The 21,655-nt window shown below is 36.9% G+C and overlaps 1 protein-coding gene across 2 annotated transcripts; it reads right to left on the reverse strand.

Annotated features, from left to right (window-relative positions):
* Nucleotides 1-474: 474 nt before the first annotated feature.
* LOC115218664 (coiled-coil domain-containing protein 169-like) lies at nt 475-21,516 on the reverse strand. 2 transcript variants are annotated; one of them, XM_029788590.2, is made up of 8 exons: nt 21,416-21,514; nt 16,700-16,782; nt 13,808-13,921; nt 11,968-12,014; nt 10,013-10,108; nt 6,976-7,175; nt 4,370-4,522; nt 475-720 (listed from the first exon to the last, which is right to left on the reverse strand). In XM_029788590.2, the coding sequence occupies exons 1-7, from the start codon at nt 21,502-21,504 to the stop codon at nt 4,420-4,422; spliced, it is 732 nt and encodes a 243-aa protein (XP_029644450.2). In that variant the 5' UTR covers nt 21,505-21,514; the 3' UTR covers nt 475-720; nt 4,370-4,419. The 2 variants fall into 2 exon arrangements, with proteins under 2 accessions (XP_029644450.2, XP_036364188.1); XM_036508295.1 differs by lacking the exon at nt 4,370-4,522 and having other exon boundaries at nt 21,416-21,516.
* Between the last annotated feature and the right edge of the window lie 139 nt (nt 21,517-21,655).

The following is a 21,655-nucleotide window of genomic DNA, read 5'->3' on the forward strand; positions in this document are numbered from 1 at the left end:
AGAGGGAGAAGGCAATTGAGAGCATATATTTTGGAGAGATTAGAACGAATGGTGGCATGCATAAGACAGTAGGAAGTAGTACAGAGTATTTGTAGGATGACAGAAGCAGAGTGGAAAGTGAGGTGGAAATGGGGGCAGAAACCTTTGGGGATGAGGTAGTGGTGAAGGTAGCAACTGAGAAAGGAAATGTGACTACTGAAGCGTGTTTTTTTGAAAATCAGTAGGGAAGGTAGAGCAGAAATTCTGACTGCCTTCTTCATCTAAATATACAATATCTGTACACCACTTCAAACATGCTATACATATGTATGTGTGTGTGTTTAAATTTAAGTTACAATATATGAATTCAACTAATCTGGTGGTACTCACAAAAAAGTTTCTTAATGTAGCATTCTACAAACTATGTAGAATATGTAGTACAATACAAAAGAAAAACATAAGGAGTGTATAAAATTATAAATAAAGACAGAAATATACTATGATAAAATTTATTTTGTCATTGGATATTCATATTTGATAACAATTATTTTGCAGATTAATAAGCATGTATAAATAATTTATTTTATTAAATTTTATCATAAATTATTTACATGTCTGTATTAATATATGTACAATTTTTAAATTACTGCAGATATTAAGCTTGATTTTCAGGTTAAAAGAATTCCATGTTTAAAAGTATATCTCAACTGGCAGTGCCCCAGCATGACCACAGCCTTAGGGCTGAAACAGATAAAAGAATAACATTTCAAAATGCAGAGAGTAAATTTGTCAAAACATTAAGATATAGAAGACAATAAGAATAGAATTAGTAGAATTAATAAAATGGTTTTATATGGAAGCAAAAGGAAATTAAGTAAGATATTAAAAAACAGTAGATAATTTTGGTATAAGAGAAGGTTTAACTAGAACTGCATGTGCATTTTTCAATTCTAGTTTCATACTTTTTAAGGCAATGCTTATAATATTTTATATATGTACCATATTTCTCCTAATGGTGTGGCGGTCTCTAATAAACTGACACCCGAAAGCCAACCAATTAACATAGTGTGACTGTCACAATATTAAAAAATGTACTATAAAATTGATAATAATTGTCATATTTGTTTATTATCATACGGAAAGATAAAATGGTTACAAGAATCTGGTTGAGTGACATGACTTTGCAATATTATGACAAAAATTTCCATAAAAGCTGCAAACCTGACCCACAACCTCCCAAAAGTCAAAAAATGGCAGTCATTCACCAGTGAGATAAGTTACTTTGATGGCAGGACCAGATTCATATCCTAATAAGGATACAACCTCAGGTCAGACTTGAGGTCAGTCATATTCGTGAAAGTGCTACAGCCATTGGTTGATGCACAATCACACTCATTATTGTGTAATTTAGGGTAATTGGCCTCATGTTTCCTAGTGTACCTGAGCAATGTATTCTCCTCAAACAGGAATGTTTGTTTAACATTTTCAGGCAGCAAATGATAAATGTGCTTCCAAAAATCATGCGCACACTTACCTGCCACCAATAATATTTCTCAAGTTGGCTACCAGTTTAGTTCCAGATGAAGATGCAATATCATGAATTTCACAAATGACAATATCATTACTGGACTTCATGTATTTGGCCAACAAAGGCAGCTGGTGGATAACCTGTATTGTGCTGTTCACAAAACATGTATTTCTCTCATTGATCAGCGAGATGTAGAGCTTTGCAACCGTGTTGTCAAATCTAACCTTTTTCAATTTCACTCTCTTTACTCTCTTTTACTTGTTTCAGTCATTTGACTGTGGCCATGCTGGAGCACCGCCTTTAGTCGAGCAAATCGACCCCGGGACTTATTCTTTGTAAGCCCAGTACTTATTCTATCGGTCTCTTTTGCCGAACCACTAAGTGACGGCGACGTAAACACACCAGCATCGGTTGTCAAGCAATGCTAGGGGGACAAACACAGACACATACATATATATACATATATACGACAGGTTTCTATCAGTTTCCATCTACCAAATCCACTAAGCCTGAGATGCCACGCAGTGGGACTGAACCCAGAACCATGTGGTTGGTTTGCAAGCTACTTACCACACAGCCACTCGCTGTCCATATTAATGACAACTTTGTTCTTCTTGGTCGCCTTTTTAGCCAGTTTAATAATTTTAAGCCTCACATTACACAATGGAAATGGCTCCATATTAATGCACTCTCTCAAATAGTTGTATTCTTTCCAAGCGCTGGAATTGCACAAATTTCAAACTCAATGGATCAAGATCGGTCAAGTGAACATTGCATAGTTTGTGAGCTCTGGACAAGGCCAAATAAGCCATACCACTGGAGAAAACACCAGTCCCCAAATCAACAATGACACGATGCTTATTCTCTGTGATTTGTGGATAGAAATTGCATATGCAATACACAAGGGAAATTGATCTCTCGTAATGAACATACCAGGTGGAAATTTGTAATTGGTTTTGATAGTTGTGATGGAAAAGACTTTGTTTAAACTATCAAAGAGAATGTTAATGGAAGCAATCCTTCCAAATTCATAGTTGAGTCTCTTAACAGTTCCAAAGTATCTATGGTAATAATGCTCCAAAGTATCCACGGTCAATCTAATGTTTGATGACTTTACAATTCGCTCTTTGACAGAACGGAAATAGCCAAGATTATTTCTCAACCACATTTCTTCATTAGTATTTCTGGCTTTGTTTGGAGGCATGCATTTGTATTTACTTGCAATCTCATACAAATTCACGTGCTCCATCGAATTGGGTCTGTTTGGATACAAATTTTCCACCATGTTCTCATAATAAAGAATGGTGGACTCCGGCTCCAATTGGTCCACTTCATACTGAGGTCTGAACTTATGCGATTGGTAACTAGGCAATATCGCTCCAATCCAAATAATGCTTTCAGAACACCCATAGTAATGGTGGCCAAGCAGATTGCCAGCAGCTTCATAGGTACCTGTTTCACACTTGCCCATCAACTGAAGTCCGACTCTCTTATACTTTGAATAAATGGGCTTGTATTTGTCAATCTCAGCCCAAATGCCTTCAGTGTCACTCTTTTTGGACTTTGTCTGATAACTAGTAATATATCAGTTTAGAATCATGCCATCTCCACCAATGTACTGTATATTGACATTCACCTTCCAGACATACAGAACAAGAGGGTTATAGTCATTAATGAACTCTAAAGCCCTAATCCTAACTCTAAAAGTTGTCTCATAGGAATATCTAGTTGTCTTCTACATCATGTGATGCTATATCCTCTTCTATTTCATCAAAAGCTTTGAGTAATATGTCTCTAAATCTCTGTCCATTTGCAGGATCCTTAAGCTTCCAGACCCTTCTCCATGCTAGTCGTCTTCAGGACATCCATTTAACCCTGATCTTGAAGTCGCTAACTACTAACCTATGTTGTGGGGTGCATTCTTCAGAAGGTTTTAGCATTTATAAGTAGCCATCTTTCCCATTTCCTGGCAAGGATGTATCAATTTGACTAGTTTGTCCACCACATCAGTAGGTGAATAGATGACTGACACGTTTCCTGAAGTTAGTATTGCAAACTATAAGATCATTTGCATCACAGAACTCCAGCAGCCTGGTTCCCTCCTCATTGTAGGAACCAAAACCATAGCCTCCATGTGCACCATGGAAGCTCACCTGCATGTTGTCCAACATACCCATTGAAGTCACCAGCCACAAAGAGAAGGTCCCTGTCATTCATTGATGAGGTAGTCTGCAAGAGGGTCTCATAAAATTGGTCTTTCTGTTCATCAGGTAGCCCTGGCTGAGGGGCTTAAGCTGAGATAATGGTTGCTAAACCATGTTGCAGCACTAATCTAATCTTAAGTATTCTATCACAGACTCTGACCACCTCGATTACCTTATCAACCCATTTCTCTGCAAGAAGTATACCCACACCCCCGACCCTGTCAGTGTTCCTTGCCCAGAAAATATTATACCTATGTTCCTTGCCTGTGAGGAACCTAGCAGAACTTCCTCTCCACCTTACTTCTTGGACTCTGGGTGTAAGGTTTTAGCACCTGTAGAGTACAAACCAAGACATAACAGAGTTGGCCAATATCTACACTGGAAAGACAAAGTTGACCTCGGTGGAATTTGAACACAGAATGTGGAGACCGGCAAAATGCCACTAAGCATTTCACCCAGTGTACTAACACTTATAGTAGTAGTAGTTGCCAATCTATTACCCTAGTCTGTCTTTCATCTTTTCAGGATGGAAGACATATTTAGGCTCACAAGAGCCAGAAAGAGTATCCATGAAGTACTTAATGTAATTTTAACAGCTCTGTCAATTTGCTGCCTTACTTAAAAGCAACATAGATGAAAAATATTCAGACATTATTACCTTTTATAGATTGCAGTTTTTTACTAATTGTTTATTCCTCATAAAGTTCTCTAGTCACCATCTTGGTCCAAGCTAGGCAAATTTCGAATGCCAACTGTTTTTTTCATCGGTCCTTTGCGAGGGTCCAAGACTCTGTGATTTTCTCTTACATTCCTGGAATATTTTCAGAAATACATCAATTACTAGTAAAAAAAAAGGGTGGAGGCATGCAGGTATTTTTGTAAAAACATGTTGAAGAATAAAATCAAAGCAGACAGGAACTCTACCCTTCAGTTCTACAACATAGGAACCTCTATGTAGTTGCTTGTTCTGCAAGAAAAAGCAGCCAAATTTCTCCTAAATTGTGCTTAACTATCATTAAAAAAGGAAGATAAATTCAACAACTAAATCCAATGATGTAAACAGCGGTAGCACTGTGTAGCCGATGAATGTCCTCTGTGAAATATTATTTTGTGCTATTCAGGAAAAGTCCAACACTCGTCTGTTTAATACTGAGGGTAATGTGAGATAAGCATTGGCTGTATATATCCTTGTGATTCAAGAAAGATTAACATTTAGTTTTGGACATCTCATTCCTTCATATTTTAGTTCTAGCAGTTCCCACTGTCATCATTGCCCTTAAATTTACTCTTTTACTTGTTTCAGTCATTTGACTGCGGCCATGCTGAAGCACCGCCTTTAGTCGAGCAAATCGACCCCGGGACTTATTCTTTGTAAGCCCAGTACTTATTCTATCGGTCTCTTTTGCCGAACCGCTAAGTGACGGGGACGTAAACACACCAGCATCGGTTGTCAAGCAATGCTATGGGGACAAACACAAACACACACATATATATACATATATACGACAGGCTTCTTTCAGTTTCCATCTACCAAATCCACTAAGGCATTGGTCAGCCTGGGGCTATAGCAGAAGACACTTGCCCAAGATGCCACTCAGTGGGACTGAACCCAGAACCGTGTGGTTAGTTAGCAAGCTACTTACCACACAGCCACTCCTGTGCCTATTGTATCAAATCACTTATATACTCTTCACAGAGTTTTCCTTTTCTAAATTTATTCTTTTATTCTTTTACTTGTTTCAATTGCTGAACTGCAGTCATGTTGGGGCACCACTTTGACGGGTTTTCAACCAATCAAACCAACTCCAGTCTGGTGCTTATTCCATTAAGTCTGGTTTATGCTACCAACTGCTAAGTTATGCAGATATAAACAAATCTATACCAGTTCTCAAGAGGTGAGGGACAAATGCAAATACATAAAAATATATCCATACACACATTCACACAGAGATGCAGAATAGAATGTGAATGTTAAATGATGAAATGATGATAACACATATGTATATCACTTTCAAGTTATCTCTACAGATATTCTATAGAATTTAGAGCCAGTACTGAAAGTTATGATGTTTCATATGCAAAGACATGTATGTAAACAATGTGATCGAAGAGACAAACATTGGTAATGGGCATATATGCATATTTTAAGAGTTATTGATCCTTCTTTGGTACCGTGTCCACAAACACACTGTTTAAATAGCCACTAAGTTTAGCAGTGTAACATTATTGGATAGACCAATTTAAATATTAGACACATTCCTGGCATGAGAGATAAGCATAGTGCATGAAAAAGGGGAAATGTGAAGAAGAGAATAGAAGAAATAGTTTGGTTTATTGGGGTAGGGTGTGCAGAAAAATTCTATTGTTACATGTAAGCGGACGCAGTATTTCAAGAACTGTTTCACTGAAACGAGCAGGACCATACATCTGTTTTTCATGCTGGCATGTTTTAGACAAAATTCATCAAAACCTTGTGTGTGAATGTGGAAGAAATACACATACAGATATATAATATATGTATATACTTCAGCAAGTTAACTTAACAACAATGTAACCTTCATATAATTAAGCTATCTTTGGCCTGATGTGTACCTTGTTGAGAAATTATTACATCAGCAGATCTGCTAGCTAGAAACATATGTAGCCTGGATTTTACCAGCTCCACTCCCTCAATTTAGATTTGGATGCTAAATCATGATGATGACGATTATGATTCATATCAACTCAAGTTGCTGACTGTGAGCTATAAAAAAATGTTTTTCAGCTTACCAAACTTTGATATGGGAAAGGCCTAGAACCTTCAACACCAATAAATTATTATTGTTCCTAATCATTTGTCTTTTACACCTACCATTGACAGCTTGGAGCTAACAAACTTCCTACACTTAGATCCTTGGATCTTATAATTACATATATATATATATATATATATATATATATATCACTTGACCAACCAAACCATCAGATGTTGTTACACATCGCTGGTCACAATGCGTTCGCATTGTTTTAGCCTTCGAATGACGCCACTCCGCTGGCTAAGCGAGCAGGCCAACAGAAGAAAGAGTGGTGAAAGAGTACAGCAGGGATCACCACACCCTGCCGGAACCTCATGGAGCTTTAGTTGTTTTCGCTCAATAAACACTCACAACGCCCGGTCTGGAAATCGAAACCGCGATCCTACAATTGCGAGTCCGCTGCACTAACCACTGGGCCATTGCACCTCAACATATATATATATATATAAATATAGACATATAAACTTACCCATCTTCATCCCGTTGTTGTCTTGGGCTGTGGAGCTGGTCATTTTGTTGGTTCATCTGTGCAGCCATGGCATAATTGTGTGCATAATGGCTGGTGATATTGTTGTATCGCTGTTTCATCTTTAAGTCTTCTAATGTACTCTTGGTAATGTTAATCTCCAGGATGTACTGTTTACGTTCATCATTAGCTTTATGATATGCCTGTAATTTTAAGCATTAAAAAAAACTACAGTGTTAATAGCTTAATGGAACATTTTTATCAGTGTTAAAATTTATTTAATTCTTACTCACAGCACAAACTTAAAAATAATAACACTAAGAAATATAGAAATATAAAGACTTTGAAGCAGCAGGAATATGGACAGTGAAAGTAAAAATATCTTTTCAAAAACTAGATTTTGATAGTTTCACTCTCCAGTGAACATTAGTAAATTTTATTTATCAAAGAATAGAATAAAGCTTGGCATGGAGTGCCAACTAGTTTATGACATCCCACTTTGAAGACTACCTTCATGCAATTCTAGAACAAGGGATTCCCACTAAGTACCTGCAACATAAAAGGTAGAAAACATCGACAGACCACAAATGTAGGCAGTGTAAAATCAAGACTGAAGACATCAACCATATTATTGCTAAGAGCAAGAAAATGTCTTTCTGATATTATTTTCCTACAACGGATAATATGGTGGCTAGAGTAGCCTTGAACAAGATAACAAAAAGGAAAACAGCAACAGACAAAGTTGACTATATTGAGACTGATAGGTCAAAAGAATATTGGTTAAACATAATAAATTAAAACAGTCACACAAGAAAAAGATATGCTTTGTTGTGGAAATCAGCTGCCCTCTGGACAGCAATGAGATTAGGAAAATACAGGAGAAAGAGTACACCAAGAGACCATTGATAAGGGGTTTGCAAATCCAATACCCAAAATACACTTTCAGTTTCATACTTATTATTATTGGAGAGCAGAATACATACCAACCCATCTGAAACAAAATATGGCTGAACTTGGGTTCTTCAGGAGAGAACGTAACGCAACGAATGATCAAGATATCTGGGACTACAAAAAATCTGCAAGACCATCTTAAGATTTAAAAGATGATGAACATAACAAGATGCTTTCCTTCACAAACCTTGCTATAAACAAGTGGTTAGTCACACTAAATTAAATAGAGAAAGAGAAAAACATATATGCATGCATACAAACATATATTCATTCATTCATTCATACATACATACATACATACATACATACATATATACATACACACACACATACATACATGCATACATATATATACATTTATTCATACCTACCCACCTACAATAGAGTCAATGATAAGAAATAAGGAAATAAGAAGGTGTGCAGATAGCCTCTTACAGCTGTTTCAAAAATAGATGCATATATGGTGCATTTCCCTGCAAACAAGGATAAGCCAGTAGCAGGGGTGGATGCTCTGAAAGTGTAGCTGCTAGAAGAAGAATAGCCTGGGCAAAATTCAGAGAGCTCCTACCTCTGCTAGCGACAAAGGGCCTCTCACTCAGAGTAAAAGGTAGGCTGTATGATGCATGTGTATGAACAGCCATGCTACATGGCAGTGAAACATGTTCCATGACTGCTGTGGGCACATGTAAGCTTGCAAGGAATGAAGCTAGTAGCCTCCGCTGAATATGTAATGTCAGTGTGCATACTCGTCAGAGTGTAAGCACCCTGAGAGAAAAGTTGAATTATGAAGCATCAGATGTGGTGTGCAAGAGAGATGACTGCGCTGGTATGGTGATGTGTTGTGAATGAAGGAGGACAGATATGTAAAAAAGTGTCATACCTTAGTGGTTGAGGGAACCTGTGGAAGAGGTAGACCTAGGAAGACCTGGGATGAGGTGGTGAAGCATGACCATTGTACATTGAGCCTTACCAAGACAATGACTAGTGACCGAGACCTTTGGAGATATGCTGTACTTGAGAAAACCTGACAAGCCAAGTGAGACCATAGCCTGTGGCCTATGTCAGTGGGTGTAACCAGCCCACTTATGAGTACCCCTCATTCATTGGACAATAAACTTTGCTTGCGAAGACCTATTGAGGCAAGTGAAATGAAAATCAAAATCAAAATCACTGACATGGCCGATGACAGTACCACCTGGTTGGCACTTATGCCAGCGGAATGTTAAAAGCACATTTGAGCATGATTGTTGCTAGGGCCACAGATTGGCTACCATGTCAGTGGCATGTAAAAAGCACCATTCAAGCACAATCATTGCTAGCATTGCCTTATCAGCATATGTGCCAGTGGCATGTGGAAAACAACATTTCAGCATGGTCGTTGCCAATGCTGCTGGACTGGCTCCCATGCAGGTAGCATGTAAAAAAACACCTTTTGAACGTGGTCGTTACCAGAACTGTTTGACTGGCCCTCATGCCAGTGGCACGTAAAAGCACCTACTACATTCTCAGAGTGGTTGGCATTAGGAAGGGCATCCAGCTGTCGAAACTTTGCCAGATCAGATTGCAGCCTTCTGGCTTGCCAGTTCTCAGTCAAACCGTCCAATCCATGCCAGCATGGAAAGCAGACATTAAACGACGGTGATGATGATGATGATGATGATGAACGAAGACACTAAGCTTGCAGAATCTTTAGAGCACCAGCAAAAATACCATACTGTATTTATTCCAGTTCTTTATGTGCTGAGTTCAACTCCCACTATGGTCAACTTTGCTTTCATCCTCCGAGGCTTGATACAATAAAATACCAGACTAGTACTGAGTTCACTTAATTAACTAACACCCTCCCCCAACATTTCTGGATGTGTCCCTACATTAGAAGCAATTACTGCTAGCAACCAGAAACACAACAAACACGAATGTGACAACTAAAATAACCCCGACCACAACCACAACAATAACAACATCACTACATCACAACAATTACCACAACTTCAATTTACACAATAATTATCACTACTGCCATCACAACAATCACTATTATCAATATAATAAAACAAGCACTGACACTACAACCACACCAATAACTTACTTTTGATTCCTGGTCCAGTCTCCATTCCAAGTCTCTCAGCTGATTTGCTAGACTGTTCTTCTCTTTCTCCAGGATTTTAACATATTGAGGAGTAATCTAGCAAAGATAAGATAAGGAATAATCTAGAAAAAATTATGGCGTGAAGGTAAGACAAACAGTAATCTAGCAAAGATAAAATGAACAATAATCTAGTAGTGATAAAATAAACAGTAATTTACTGTTGTGTCTGGGGAGAGTCATTCTCTTTTAGTGCCTTATTATTTAACACACTATTTAACAAGACTATTGAAAAGGTTGCAAGACGCAACGAAAATTTTAGAAAATAAAAATAAGAAATAAGAGGAAATTTTACTGGTGAGTGTGTTAAATAATAAGGCACTAAAAGAGAATGACTCTCCCCAGACACAACAGTATATGCTTCAACACACGATCTCATATAAAGAATCTTGCAAACCAAATCCAAAAGCGAAACAGTAATTTATTAATGATAAAATGAACAGTAATCTAGTAAATATGAGGTGAGGAAAAATGAGGAATAATTTAGCAAAGATGAGTTGGACAGTAATCAAGCAAACACAAAGTGAGGAATAATTTAGCAGAGATAACATCAATAGTAATCTATCAAAGATAGAGTGAAGAGTAATCTAGCAAGATTAAGGCGAGGAGTAATCTAACAAGGATGAGTTAGGATTGATCTAATAAGGAAAACATGAGGATTAATCCAGCAAAGAGAATATAAGGAATAATTTGGCAAGAAGTATGTGCAGATATGTGTTTGTGAGTATGTTTTAATGTGTGCTTGAAATAACTTGTGTGTATCCGTATGATTCTGTGTATGTAGGTATTTGTGTGTGCATTTGTGTTTGTTTGTTTGCATATGTGTCCAGGGTTTCAACTACACAGAATGCTCTTTAGAATTAGCTAGTAGACTCCATTATCTAGGTGACTAAATATTAAGGTTGAGGTTGATATTGCAAAAGCATAAAACCAGATTTAGTATGGAGTAGAGGAGCTCTTACTGTTGCTAGTATCAATAAGACTTTCTCTCTGAGTGAAGGATAGATTATCTGATGCATGTATACGAAGTACAATATTGCACAGTAATAAACCATGGGGTTAAACACATTGGGTACATCAAGGATGGTAACAATGAGACTACTGTAATGGATTTGTAATATGACAACCTATGGACAACTTTCAGATATCCCTGGCCTGGCAGTGCTATCGAGAAGTGCTACCCATTCGGGATAAGCTCTACAGGCATGGCTCAAGAAATACGGGGCTGACCTGCCCAAGATGCAGTCAGAGCGACAAAACCATTCTGCATGCACTCGTACAGTGTCCAACCATTTCTGACCTGTGGGCCTATGTTGAATAACTGCTATCTCTTGGGAATTGTAACATTTTGTTTATATATTTTTGTCCTTTGTTTTTGTTTTGCGAAGGAACCTAACTTCAAGCAACTTTTTATAGATCAATTTTTAGACACTATTTTCTAAACCTGGCAAAGTATGTAAGGAATGCAAATTTTGATTTTGCACTCACTAAAAGTTGTTCCTTGTTCCTGGGCCCTTGTCCATAGGTATATGTACCCTTAACATAATTTTCAGACCAAATCAACATGATGACAAGAACAGCTTTTTGGTGTAGTCCAGAGAGATGAAGTGAAGAGAAAGAGAGGAGAGAAAGAAAGAGAGAAGAATCAACCCCAGTACTGGGCTGGTACTTTATTGAATCTTAAAGAATGAATGGCAAAGTTCACCTTGGTGACATGAGCTAAAAGCACAAAAGCTGGAACAATTTTATCTGTTACTTTAATCACTCAGCCAGTTTGCTGCCTTGCTCTGTCACCATTGCTACTGCTGTTACTGCTACCACCACCACCACCACCACCACTATTATTACTACAACAACTACTACTATATTCATAGCTATATAATACAGATTATACCCACTTCTGTGTTGTCTTGGGTACTGTTGTTATCTTTGGGCTTCTTCATGGCTGAGAAAAGAAAATGAATCATTTTAAAATATAGAAATAAATAAGATACATGCAAATGTACACACAAATACATACATACTTGCACACATAAACATAACAAGCAAACACAATATACAAATATACATTCACATACATGCACACACACACACCAGCATGCATACATACACATGGTATCAAAGTCAGAAACATCAGCTCAAGAGGCTTATTTATCTTTTGTGCAATGAATATTACCCTCAAAATTTTTCCATTCATAAAAACTTGGTAATGAAAATTGGTTATCTCCTTAGGATAAATGCAAGGAAGCATCTATAGTAGAAAGGCACGTTTCTTTCCTGCCAAGCTTACTTTTTAAACCATGTTTGTGTTCTCCCAGTCAACAGCCTTATTATTACTGGTACTTTAAACTCTTTGGTTGCATATTTGTGTGAATAAAATCATTTTTCTTTGGAATAGAAAAAAAGTCTATCTTTATTTCTTCTTTTGCTGGTGTCTCAAATTTAAGTTAAATCAGTGTTTCTCAAAGGGGAGGCCTATGGGATTGTCAGACAAGTTGTTTTGAGAAAATTTGGTTTAAGAGTTTTACAACTGAGTACCGTCCATTGGACGGGGGTTGTTTTGCTCGTATATATATATATATATATTAAATATGACACATAATGATGTGATTGCTACTCATCTATAGTTTTCCTGAATTGTATCAATTACCAAACCAATAGAAATAATTTTTCTATAATCATTGAATAATCATTTTTATGATCTAACTTATCCTTCATTTATTTTATTATATAATTTTTTCCTTTGCATATTTAAGTATTATTCTTTTCTTTCTATTTAAATTTTATATTATATGTATTTTACATACATTTATATTTTTCTTTAATTTCTATTTATTGATTTTTTAAATTTTCATCCTTCTTATCTGCTTTCTTTACCCTTATTTTTTTAGGCTGGTTTTATTTATTTTTTGTTTATATTTATTTATTTTATTTACTATATGGCATCTTCACTAATATCTATAACTCACCAGCTACATACATTTACATTATATATATAGGTTCTAACTTCTTAAACTTATTAATATTTTGTATGCATTCTTTCAAAAAATATGTTAACCTTTGTTCTATAAGCTCATAAAATCCCTGATGAAGTTCTGCCCTATATAGTTAAAAATGATACCATTCTTAGCCTATAACTAAATGCTTAGAATTACATGTCAACTAGGGGCTAGAACCAAAACATATATGTAGGTTTTTTCTCATCTCCCATTTCTTTTTGAGCTTTACAATTTATAATTTATTTGTATTACTATTTAAAAAAATTTCAACATCCTTATATTATACAAATAAATTATCCATACATCGATCTTTTGCCACTTTCTTTCTTTCAATATATGTGTACACACACACACACACATACATATGCTTATATATATATGCATATACACACATATGGCATCCAGCCATAGAACACATATCCCATCAAATGCCGTCTCATCCAGGCAAGCATGGACAAGTAGAAGTAACAGAGTAAAAAAAAAAGTGTGTGTCTATACTATCAACCTTGAAAGGATGACAGGCAAAGTCAACCTCAGTGGAATTAGAACTCAGAATGTAAAGACAAACGAAATACTGCTTAGCATTTCACCCAATGTGCTACCATTTCTGCCAGCTGACCACTTTATATACTTCTCATATTATTTACCTAATTAAGCTATCTACCAAAAACAATTAGCAGTTTAAGTTTTCTCATCCTGTAGTATTTATCTCACATATAGAGCCATAGTCTTACAGTACCTTCTTTCAAGTTACTCCTTGCTTCATCCACTTTCTTGGTGAGTACAAGATCTTGTTGCTGTAGCTGTTTGTTGATTTCTTCCTGTGTCTCAAAACGTGTCCGCCATTCATTTCCTTAAACACGACAAATTAAACAACACTATTTAAGACATTTAGAATAGAACAGGCATGACTACTTTGTCAGTGTATGCCAAAAGACTCAAATACATTTGTATTAGCATATATCACAGCTGGTGATGGAATTTTTGATTTATGTTGCACTAGAATTTCAAGTAGTTAAATAACATTATAGGTGGTATCAAAAAGTTCCTGGACTATTTCTGAAGTGTGCCAACAGATGACAGTATTTGGTTGCATGTGCAGAGAGAGCTAGCAGTGACCTTCATGGGGCAATGTACTGAGTGATGTCGCTGTATTTACTTTGCAAGCTGTGAAATTTTTGTTTTTGTGATCACATGTATGCTGTAATTTTCAATTTTTGTTATGGACAGGAAGTTGGAGTAAAAAGCCAATGTGAAATTTTACCTGAAACTTAGGAAGTCTGCTACAAAGACATTGAGCATGCTTTGGCAAGCTTACAACAATGAAGCAATGGGTTGTTAGCAATGTTTTGAGTGTGGCATGGGCACTTCAAAATTGGAAGGACGTCTCTGGAAGACTATAAGCAATCTGGAAGACCTACCATGAGCGTCACCCCAAGAAATGTGGAGAAAATTCATCAGCTTGTGCACAAGGATCATCAGAAGACAATCAAGGGTGTTTTGAAGTGTTTGAGGGAGGGCATTCAGTGAAATCAACTGGATCTGGGAGCATGAAGAATTGGATTCTTCAAGATGACAATGCACCCTGTCATCAAGCTCTCTTCACTTGTGGAACATGGTATTGCTTCTACGCTTATCTCATTCACCAGATTTAGCACCTGCAGACTTCCATCTCTTCCACAAAATGAAGATGCAGTTTAAAGCTTGCCATTTTAACACTGTTTTTGAAATCCAGAGTGAATCGCAGAAATTCCTTGACTTGCTTATGGAAAATGTGTTCCAGGCCAGATCCCAAAAGTGGCAGGAACACTGGGACCAGTATATTGCTGCACAAGATGTCAATTTCAAAGGAGATGATGTAAAACTTAGGCAAATAAGTCATGTTTTATTAAACATAACTAGTCCAGGAACCTTTTGATATCACCTCGTCTTCTCCCAATGATAGCAAAGAACAGATTATGATTAGATAATGCACATTAATAGGTATCGCTATAAAATGCCATACAAGTGAGACAAGCACAGTTTGAATATGCAAAAACACACTTTTTGCTTCATGTTTTTCATGTCAAAATAAATATCTTCTGAGGAAAATTATATATCATTTGAAAGGCGAAAAAGGTACAAAGTTAGTAAAGAGGGTGGTACACTCACCTTACTTGCCAAACTGATGTATTTTCATGTGGCAAGAGGTCAAATGGAACACAAATCCAAGACTTCAAATCTTGAGTTTGAGCCAGAATTTCAAGAAATGGATGAACTAATTATTAAGTACACATATATTTCTACCAAAAATGCTCTAAATTGAGTATAATAATTCTTCTAGAGCCCAAACTTAGAACGAAATCGTTGTATTGAGAATGCTGTTTATTCTCTCTCACTGTTTTAATGATATGGAAAGCTGCTAGACAAAACTAGCGGATATTCTTGTACATGAAAATTTCACTTTTCCTTGTGAATTATTGGCCAAAATTTTGCCAATAAAAATTGTATTGGCTGTCATTGTCGTCATCATCATTATCATCATCATCAGTATTTAGCGTCCATTGTCCATGGGTTGGACAGTTTGACCAGGGCTGGCTAGCTGAGGGGCTGCACAAAACTCCAGTCTGATTTGGCATGATTTCTAAGGCTGGATGCTTTTCCTAACATCACCCACTCTGACAATGAAATGGGTACTTTTATGTACCATTAGCATGGATGCTTTAACATGCCACTGGCATGAGAGCCAGTTGTGTGATACCAGTAACTGCCATGACTACAATTTAACTTAGCTTGATGTGTCTTCTTCTCAAGCACAGCATATTGCCAAAGTATGGATGTGGTCAACTTTTTTTGATTGAAATTCTAGATGTTTTCGAAAGAGTTATTTTTCAGTTCACTATACATGCACACAGAACTCCAACACCTTCAATCCCTTCTTTGCCGTTTTCTTGCTTTTTTTCCCCCCCAATGCTTGCAACCTGCAAAAAAGCTTTCTCACTTACTTTTTAAAAAAACGCGCCACTCTAGCCATCTCTCCTTTCTTAGCCGTTGCCTCCGCCATCACGTCACACCACGTGGCTTCCTCTTGAAGTTCCATGCCACCCCCATTCAAAATGTGACTGTGTGTGTACCGTTGGCGATTTTTTTCCTCTGTCTTCCCTTCTCTGGATCTTTCCTTCTCCTATGTTTCCGACGAAGAGCTCCGCTCGAAACATTAAACCCTCCTTCTTTCCTTCTTTCCTGAGCGTCCAATAATACTATATTTGTTCCACGTCCTCACGTTGTTCTGTTTTTTTGTGCTTTCATGTTTGGATTAACTATATATATATATATTTATACATACACACACACACATACACAGACATGTACTTTACATTTGAGGTGTTGACAGAATGAAGTTTAAAGATGGAAACTTGCTTGTTCTTACATTTACTCCTATACAGACACATGCATATTTAAATACATGCATCCATGAGGTTGTATCTTAAAATTATATATAGAAATGTGTGTATACTCACATACACACTTTCAGAATTGAGTTTATGCATTCCAAGTGATTTATTAATTCCATTCTTTAAGCTCCATGAAAGAAATAAACAAAATATCAAAAGAGATAAAAGGAAACAAGTAATAACAAGTAATTGCATACCTTCATCTTGTATAGTTTCTGAACGCTGTTCAAGTTCTTTGACAGTAGTAATTAATTCTTGCAGAGAATTATCCAACATGTCCCTGTCAAACATATTATTGAGATTCTTTAATTTTGAATTATTTCCTTGACACAAGTCATGAAGGGTTATAGAAAGAGTGAAGATGAAGAGATTAGTCAATTGAACAACTTCAGCTGGGTTGAAAGTAACCCAATGAATTAAAACTGGTAGGCAGAACTGTGTAAAATCCTATTAGAGGAATCTTTGTTATTCTTGGCTCAATATGTCATATAGTTTGACACCACCACTTTGACCTTTAATGGTGTCCATATCTTTTGTGAGTACTCAAGTCGGCTTCCTCCCTTGTTTTCATCTGCCACAAAAGTCCTGGAAAGGTCTTTGGACTATGAGCACTACTATTCCTCCTTTGTCTAAACTATTAAAAGGAAAAAAAATCACTGATACCTATTATATAATTGACACTTGACCTCTTGAGGAATGCAAAATAAATAGGTTTTTTTTTATAGGTCAAGCAATAATGCAGAGACTACTTCTGGCTAATGGATGTTTATAATACTTCTTTTTACCAACCACTGAGGGATAATGTGGATTTCATCCTAGCAGAATTTGAACTCAGAATAAGAGGTACGAGAAGAGAAAGTTCCCCCAAAACCATAGTAATTAGTACTATTCCAACAACCTGGGTGCATGTTCAGATATGTATCAACATGCTCACTTTACAGATTATGTCTAATGCAGATACTTGTGTATAAAGCCACAGAAAACAGTAGATGGTACTGAATGGCCTATATAAGAGAATCCATTTCAATTGAGTATATACACCACATGCCTTCTTTTATGTCTGGAAATAGCATTAATCCAATATTTTTATTACACACTTGATAACGTGAAAGTAGATAAACCCACAATAACAGATAAATAAAAAGGATTATTATAGAAAAAGCCATATCATAGTATCTGTGCATCCTGGAGAAGTTTAACATCTTAATAGCAACAGATAACATTCTGAGGAAAAAATCTGAGGCTACCTGCCCTTATTGAAAAAATACCTCTTTAGAGTATTTCTAACTCATACAGGTTTAGATAACATTCAATCAAAAGTAACATTTGCTATATTGGCTACAAGCATCAACTGCATAAACCCTCAAAGTAATTCTCTTTGGAGTAAAAGAAAAATATAGTTTCCCTCTGTAACATAAATCTGAATAAACAGGCATCACACCATATGGCCTAGTATAGAAAATGAAAACAATGTATGAACCAACATGTAGTGATTTTTATTACAATCCAATCTGCCATTCAGTTTCCTTATCACCTGTAAAACCATATTGAATGAGAAATTCAGAATTGTGGTGAAGTGAATTACATAGGCATCGCCGGATTGACGGATGGATGAATGCGTATTCAGGCTCAGCGGTTGCGTAGGAAGTCGGGGACAAGAAACAGGAAGAAAGAGTAAGAGAAAGTTGGATCAAAAGAGTACAACAGGAGTCTCCACCACCCCCTGCTGGAGACTCATGGAGCTTTAGGTGTTTTCGCTCAATAAACACACACAATGCTCGGTCTGGGAATTGAAACCACGATCCTCTGACCGCGAGTCCGCTGCCCCAACCACTGGGCCATTGCGCCTCCACACTGCTGCTTCTTCTTCTTCTTCTTCTTCTTCCTTTTCTTTTTCTGATTCTTCTCTTTCGTGGCACCCATACCAGTGGCACGTAAAAAACACCCAAAATGGTTGGCATTAGGAAGGGCATCCAGCTGCAGAAACCTTGCAAATTAGATTTGAACCTGATGTAGTCCCTGGCTTACCAGTTTTCTGTGAAATCGTCCAAACCATGCCAGCATGGAAACCGAATGTTAAATGATGACGACGACTATGATGATGATAAATATATACCATGATGATATATATATATATCAAGGGCGGCGAGCTGGCAGAAACGTTAGCATGCTGGGCAAAATGCGTAGCTGCATTTCGTCTGCTGTATGTTCTAAGTTCAAATTCCACTGAGGTTGACTTTGCCTTTCATCCTTTCGGGTCGATAAATTAAGTACCAGTTACGCACTGGGGTTGATATAATCGACTTAATCCGTTTGTCTGTCATTGTTTGTCCTCTCTGTGTTTAGTCCCTTGTGGCCAGTAAAGAAATATATATATATATATATATATATCATCAAATAAGCCTAACAACAGATGTCCTCTGGTTCAACACAGTTTTTGGCTTGCATGTTTCAACCAAGATTGCTGGAAAATTGTTTGCTGCTTTAGACAAGTGTTTTCCTAAATCTAATTGGTATCATTGTTATTTTTAATCAACACATTGTGAAGGTATCCTACACCAACTCTGCTAATTTAGAGCAGCTTATGCATCACATAAACAATAGCAAAATGCAGTAAAGGTTCAATAACCCACCTACTGGATCTAGTGAACAGTTGCATCTAAATACCATCAATGAGATGTAAACCGCATTGATAAATACCAACTATGACCAATTTGTAGTAGTAGAAATACTCATGATACAGTTAGCATGGTAACAATACCGGTTAATGGATTCAAGACTGCCTTATATACAAATAAATATGATAAATGCTCATGCAGAGATAAATCAAAATGTCCTTTGATGAATCTCTGTATGAGTAAAAATCTTGTATATAAATGTACCGTGCACACAAGGGGAGGGCCCAATGTTTACATTGGGCAGACGACTGATTCATTTAAGAATTGTTATCATAACCACGTTGCCAGCTTTAAGACAAAAAAATAAGAGACATTCAACATCTTTGGCAGATTTTGTATGGTGACTGAAGGAGGATAAAATGAAGTACAGCATTAATTGGTCCATAATAAGGTATGCAAAACCATACAATATAATTTCTAGGAGATGCCATCTCTGCTCCAAGGAATTCCTGTCTATTCTGTAGACTAATGAGAAAATAATAGAATTTCTGAATGACTCTCGAGATGCCTACATGCATATAAATGTTCTTTTGCACAATGCAGTGAGAATGAATTTTGAATAACTGATAATTTAATTTACTTAATACTATAGCCTTGGGCCGACCAAAGCCTTGTGGGTGCATCTGGTAGATAGAAACTGAAAGAGGCCCATTGTATGTATATATATACTCTTTACTCTTTTACTTGTTTCAGTCATTTGACTGCAGCCATGCTGGAGCACCACCTTTAGTTGAGCAAATCGACCCCAGGACTTATTCTTTGTAAGCCTAGTACTTATTCTATCGGTCTCTTTTGCCGAACCACTAAGTTACGGGGACCTAAACACACCAGCATCGGTTGTGAAGCGATGTTGGGGGGACCAACAGAGACACACAAACACACACACACACATATATATATATATATATATATATATATACATATATATGACGGGATTCTTTCAGTTTCCGTCTACCAAATCCACTCACAAGGCTTTGGTCGGCCCGAGGCTATAGTAGAAGACACTTGCCCAAGGTGCCATGCAGTGGGACTGAACCTGGAACCATGTGGTTGGTAAGCAAGCTACTTACCACACAGCCACTCTGTGTGTGTATTTGTCTCCCTACCTTGCTTAACAACTGATGTTGGTGTGTTTATGTCTCCATAACTTAGTGGTTTGGCAAAAGAGACCAGTAGAATAAGTACTAGGCTTACAAAGAATAAGTCCTGGAGTCGATTTTTTTTTAATAAAGGCAGTGCTCCAGCATAGTCAAATAACTGAAACAAGTAAAGAAAAAAAGAATATTATAAGTACATACATACTATTTTACTCTCTTACTTGTTTTAGTCATTTGACTGCAGCCATGCTGGAGCACCACCTTTAGTCGAGCAAATCGACCCCAGGACTTATTCTTTGTAAGCCCAGTACTTATTCTATCGGTCTCTTTTGCCGAACCGCTAAGTGACAGGCACGTAAACACACCAGCATCGGTTGTCAAGCAATGCTAGGGGGACAAACACAGACACACAAACACACACACACACACATATATATATACATATATACGACAGGCTTCTTTCAGTTTCCGTCTACCAAATCCACTCACAAGGCATTGGTCGGCCCGGGGCTATAGTAGAAGACACTTGCCCAAGGTGCCACACAGTGGGACTGAACCCGGAACCATGTGGCCAGTAAGCAAGCTACTTACCACACAGCCACTCTGTGTGTGTATTTGTCTCCCTACCTTGCTTAACAACTGATGTTGGTGTGTTTATGTCTCCATAACTTAGTGGTTTGGCAAAAGAGACCAGTAGAATAAGTACTAGGCTTACAAAGAATAAGTCCTGGAGTCGATTTTTTTTTACTAAAGGCAGTGCTCCAGCATAGCTGCAGTCAAATGACTGAAACAAGTAAAGAAAAAAGAATATTATAGGTACATACATACATACATACATACATACATACATACATGCATATATATATCATGTTATGCATATATATTGCATATATATAGAGATACTTCGCACTTCATCATAATCACAATTAATATCAGATTAAAAATGTACTGTCATCATTGCTGGAGTGAAGAGTCTTGCTAGAGTACAGTATTGTATCACTGTTGTGGATATTTAAAGTTCTCTTTTCGTAGATGCCCATTAACCGTTGATGGATTGAAGAATGAGCAAAATACAAACACAAGTGTTGGATAAAGAAAACGTTCAGATTAATGAAGAGAAGTACTGTTTAATACTTACTTCATTTGTTTTTCTTGTTTTATTTTGGTATTTATTCTTTCTATTTCAAATTCACCAACAATAGCCATCGCCATGTTTGTTTTGTTCATAGTTGCTAGGTTACAATTAGCTGTTAAGCTCGGTTTGTCTACCTGTGAACTAAAATTACAGGATAGAATGTTTCAGGTATTCACTAATGTCAAGCAGTTAGTCTAGTGTAACGGAGAAGAATAAACAAATTCTATGATTTCTGTTGTTTGC

Source organism: Octopus sinensis, linkage group LG13 (assembly GCF_006345805.1).
Source record: "Octopus sinensis linkage group LG13, ASM634580v1, whole genome shotgun sequence".
Classification (NCBI taxonomy): domain Eukaryota; kingdom Metazoa; phylum Mollusca; class Cephalopoda; order Octopoda; family Octopodidae; genus Octopus; species Octopus sinensis.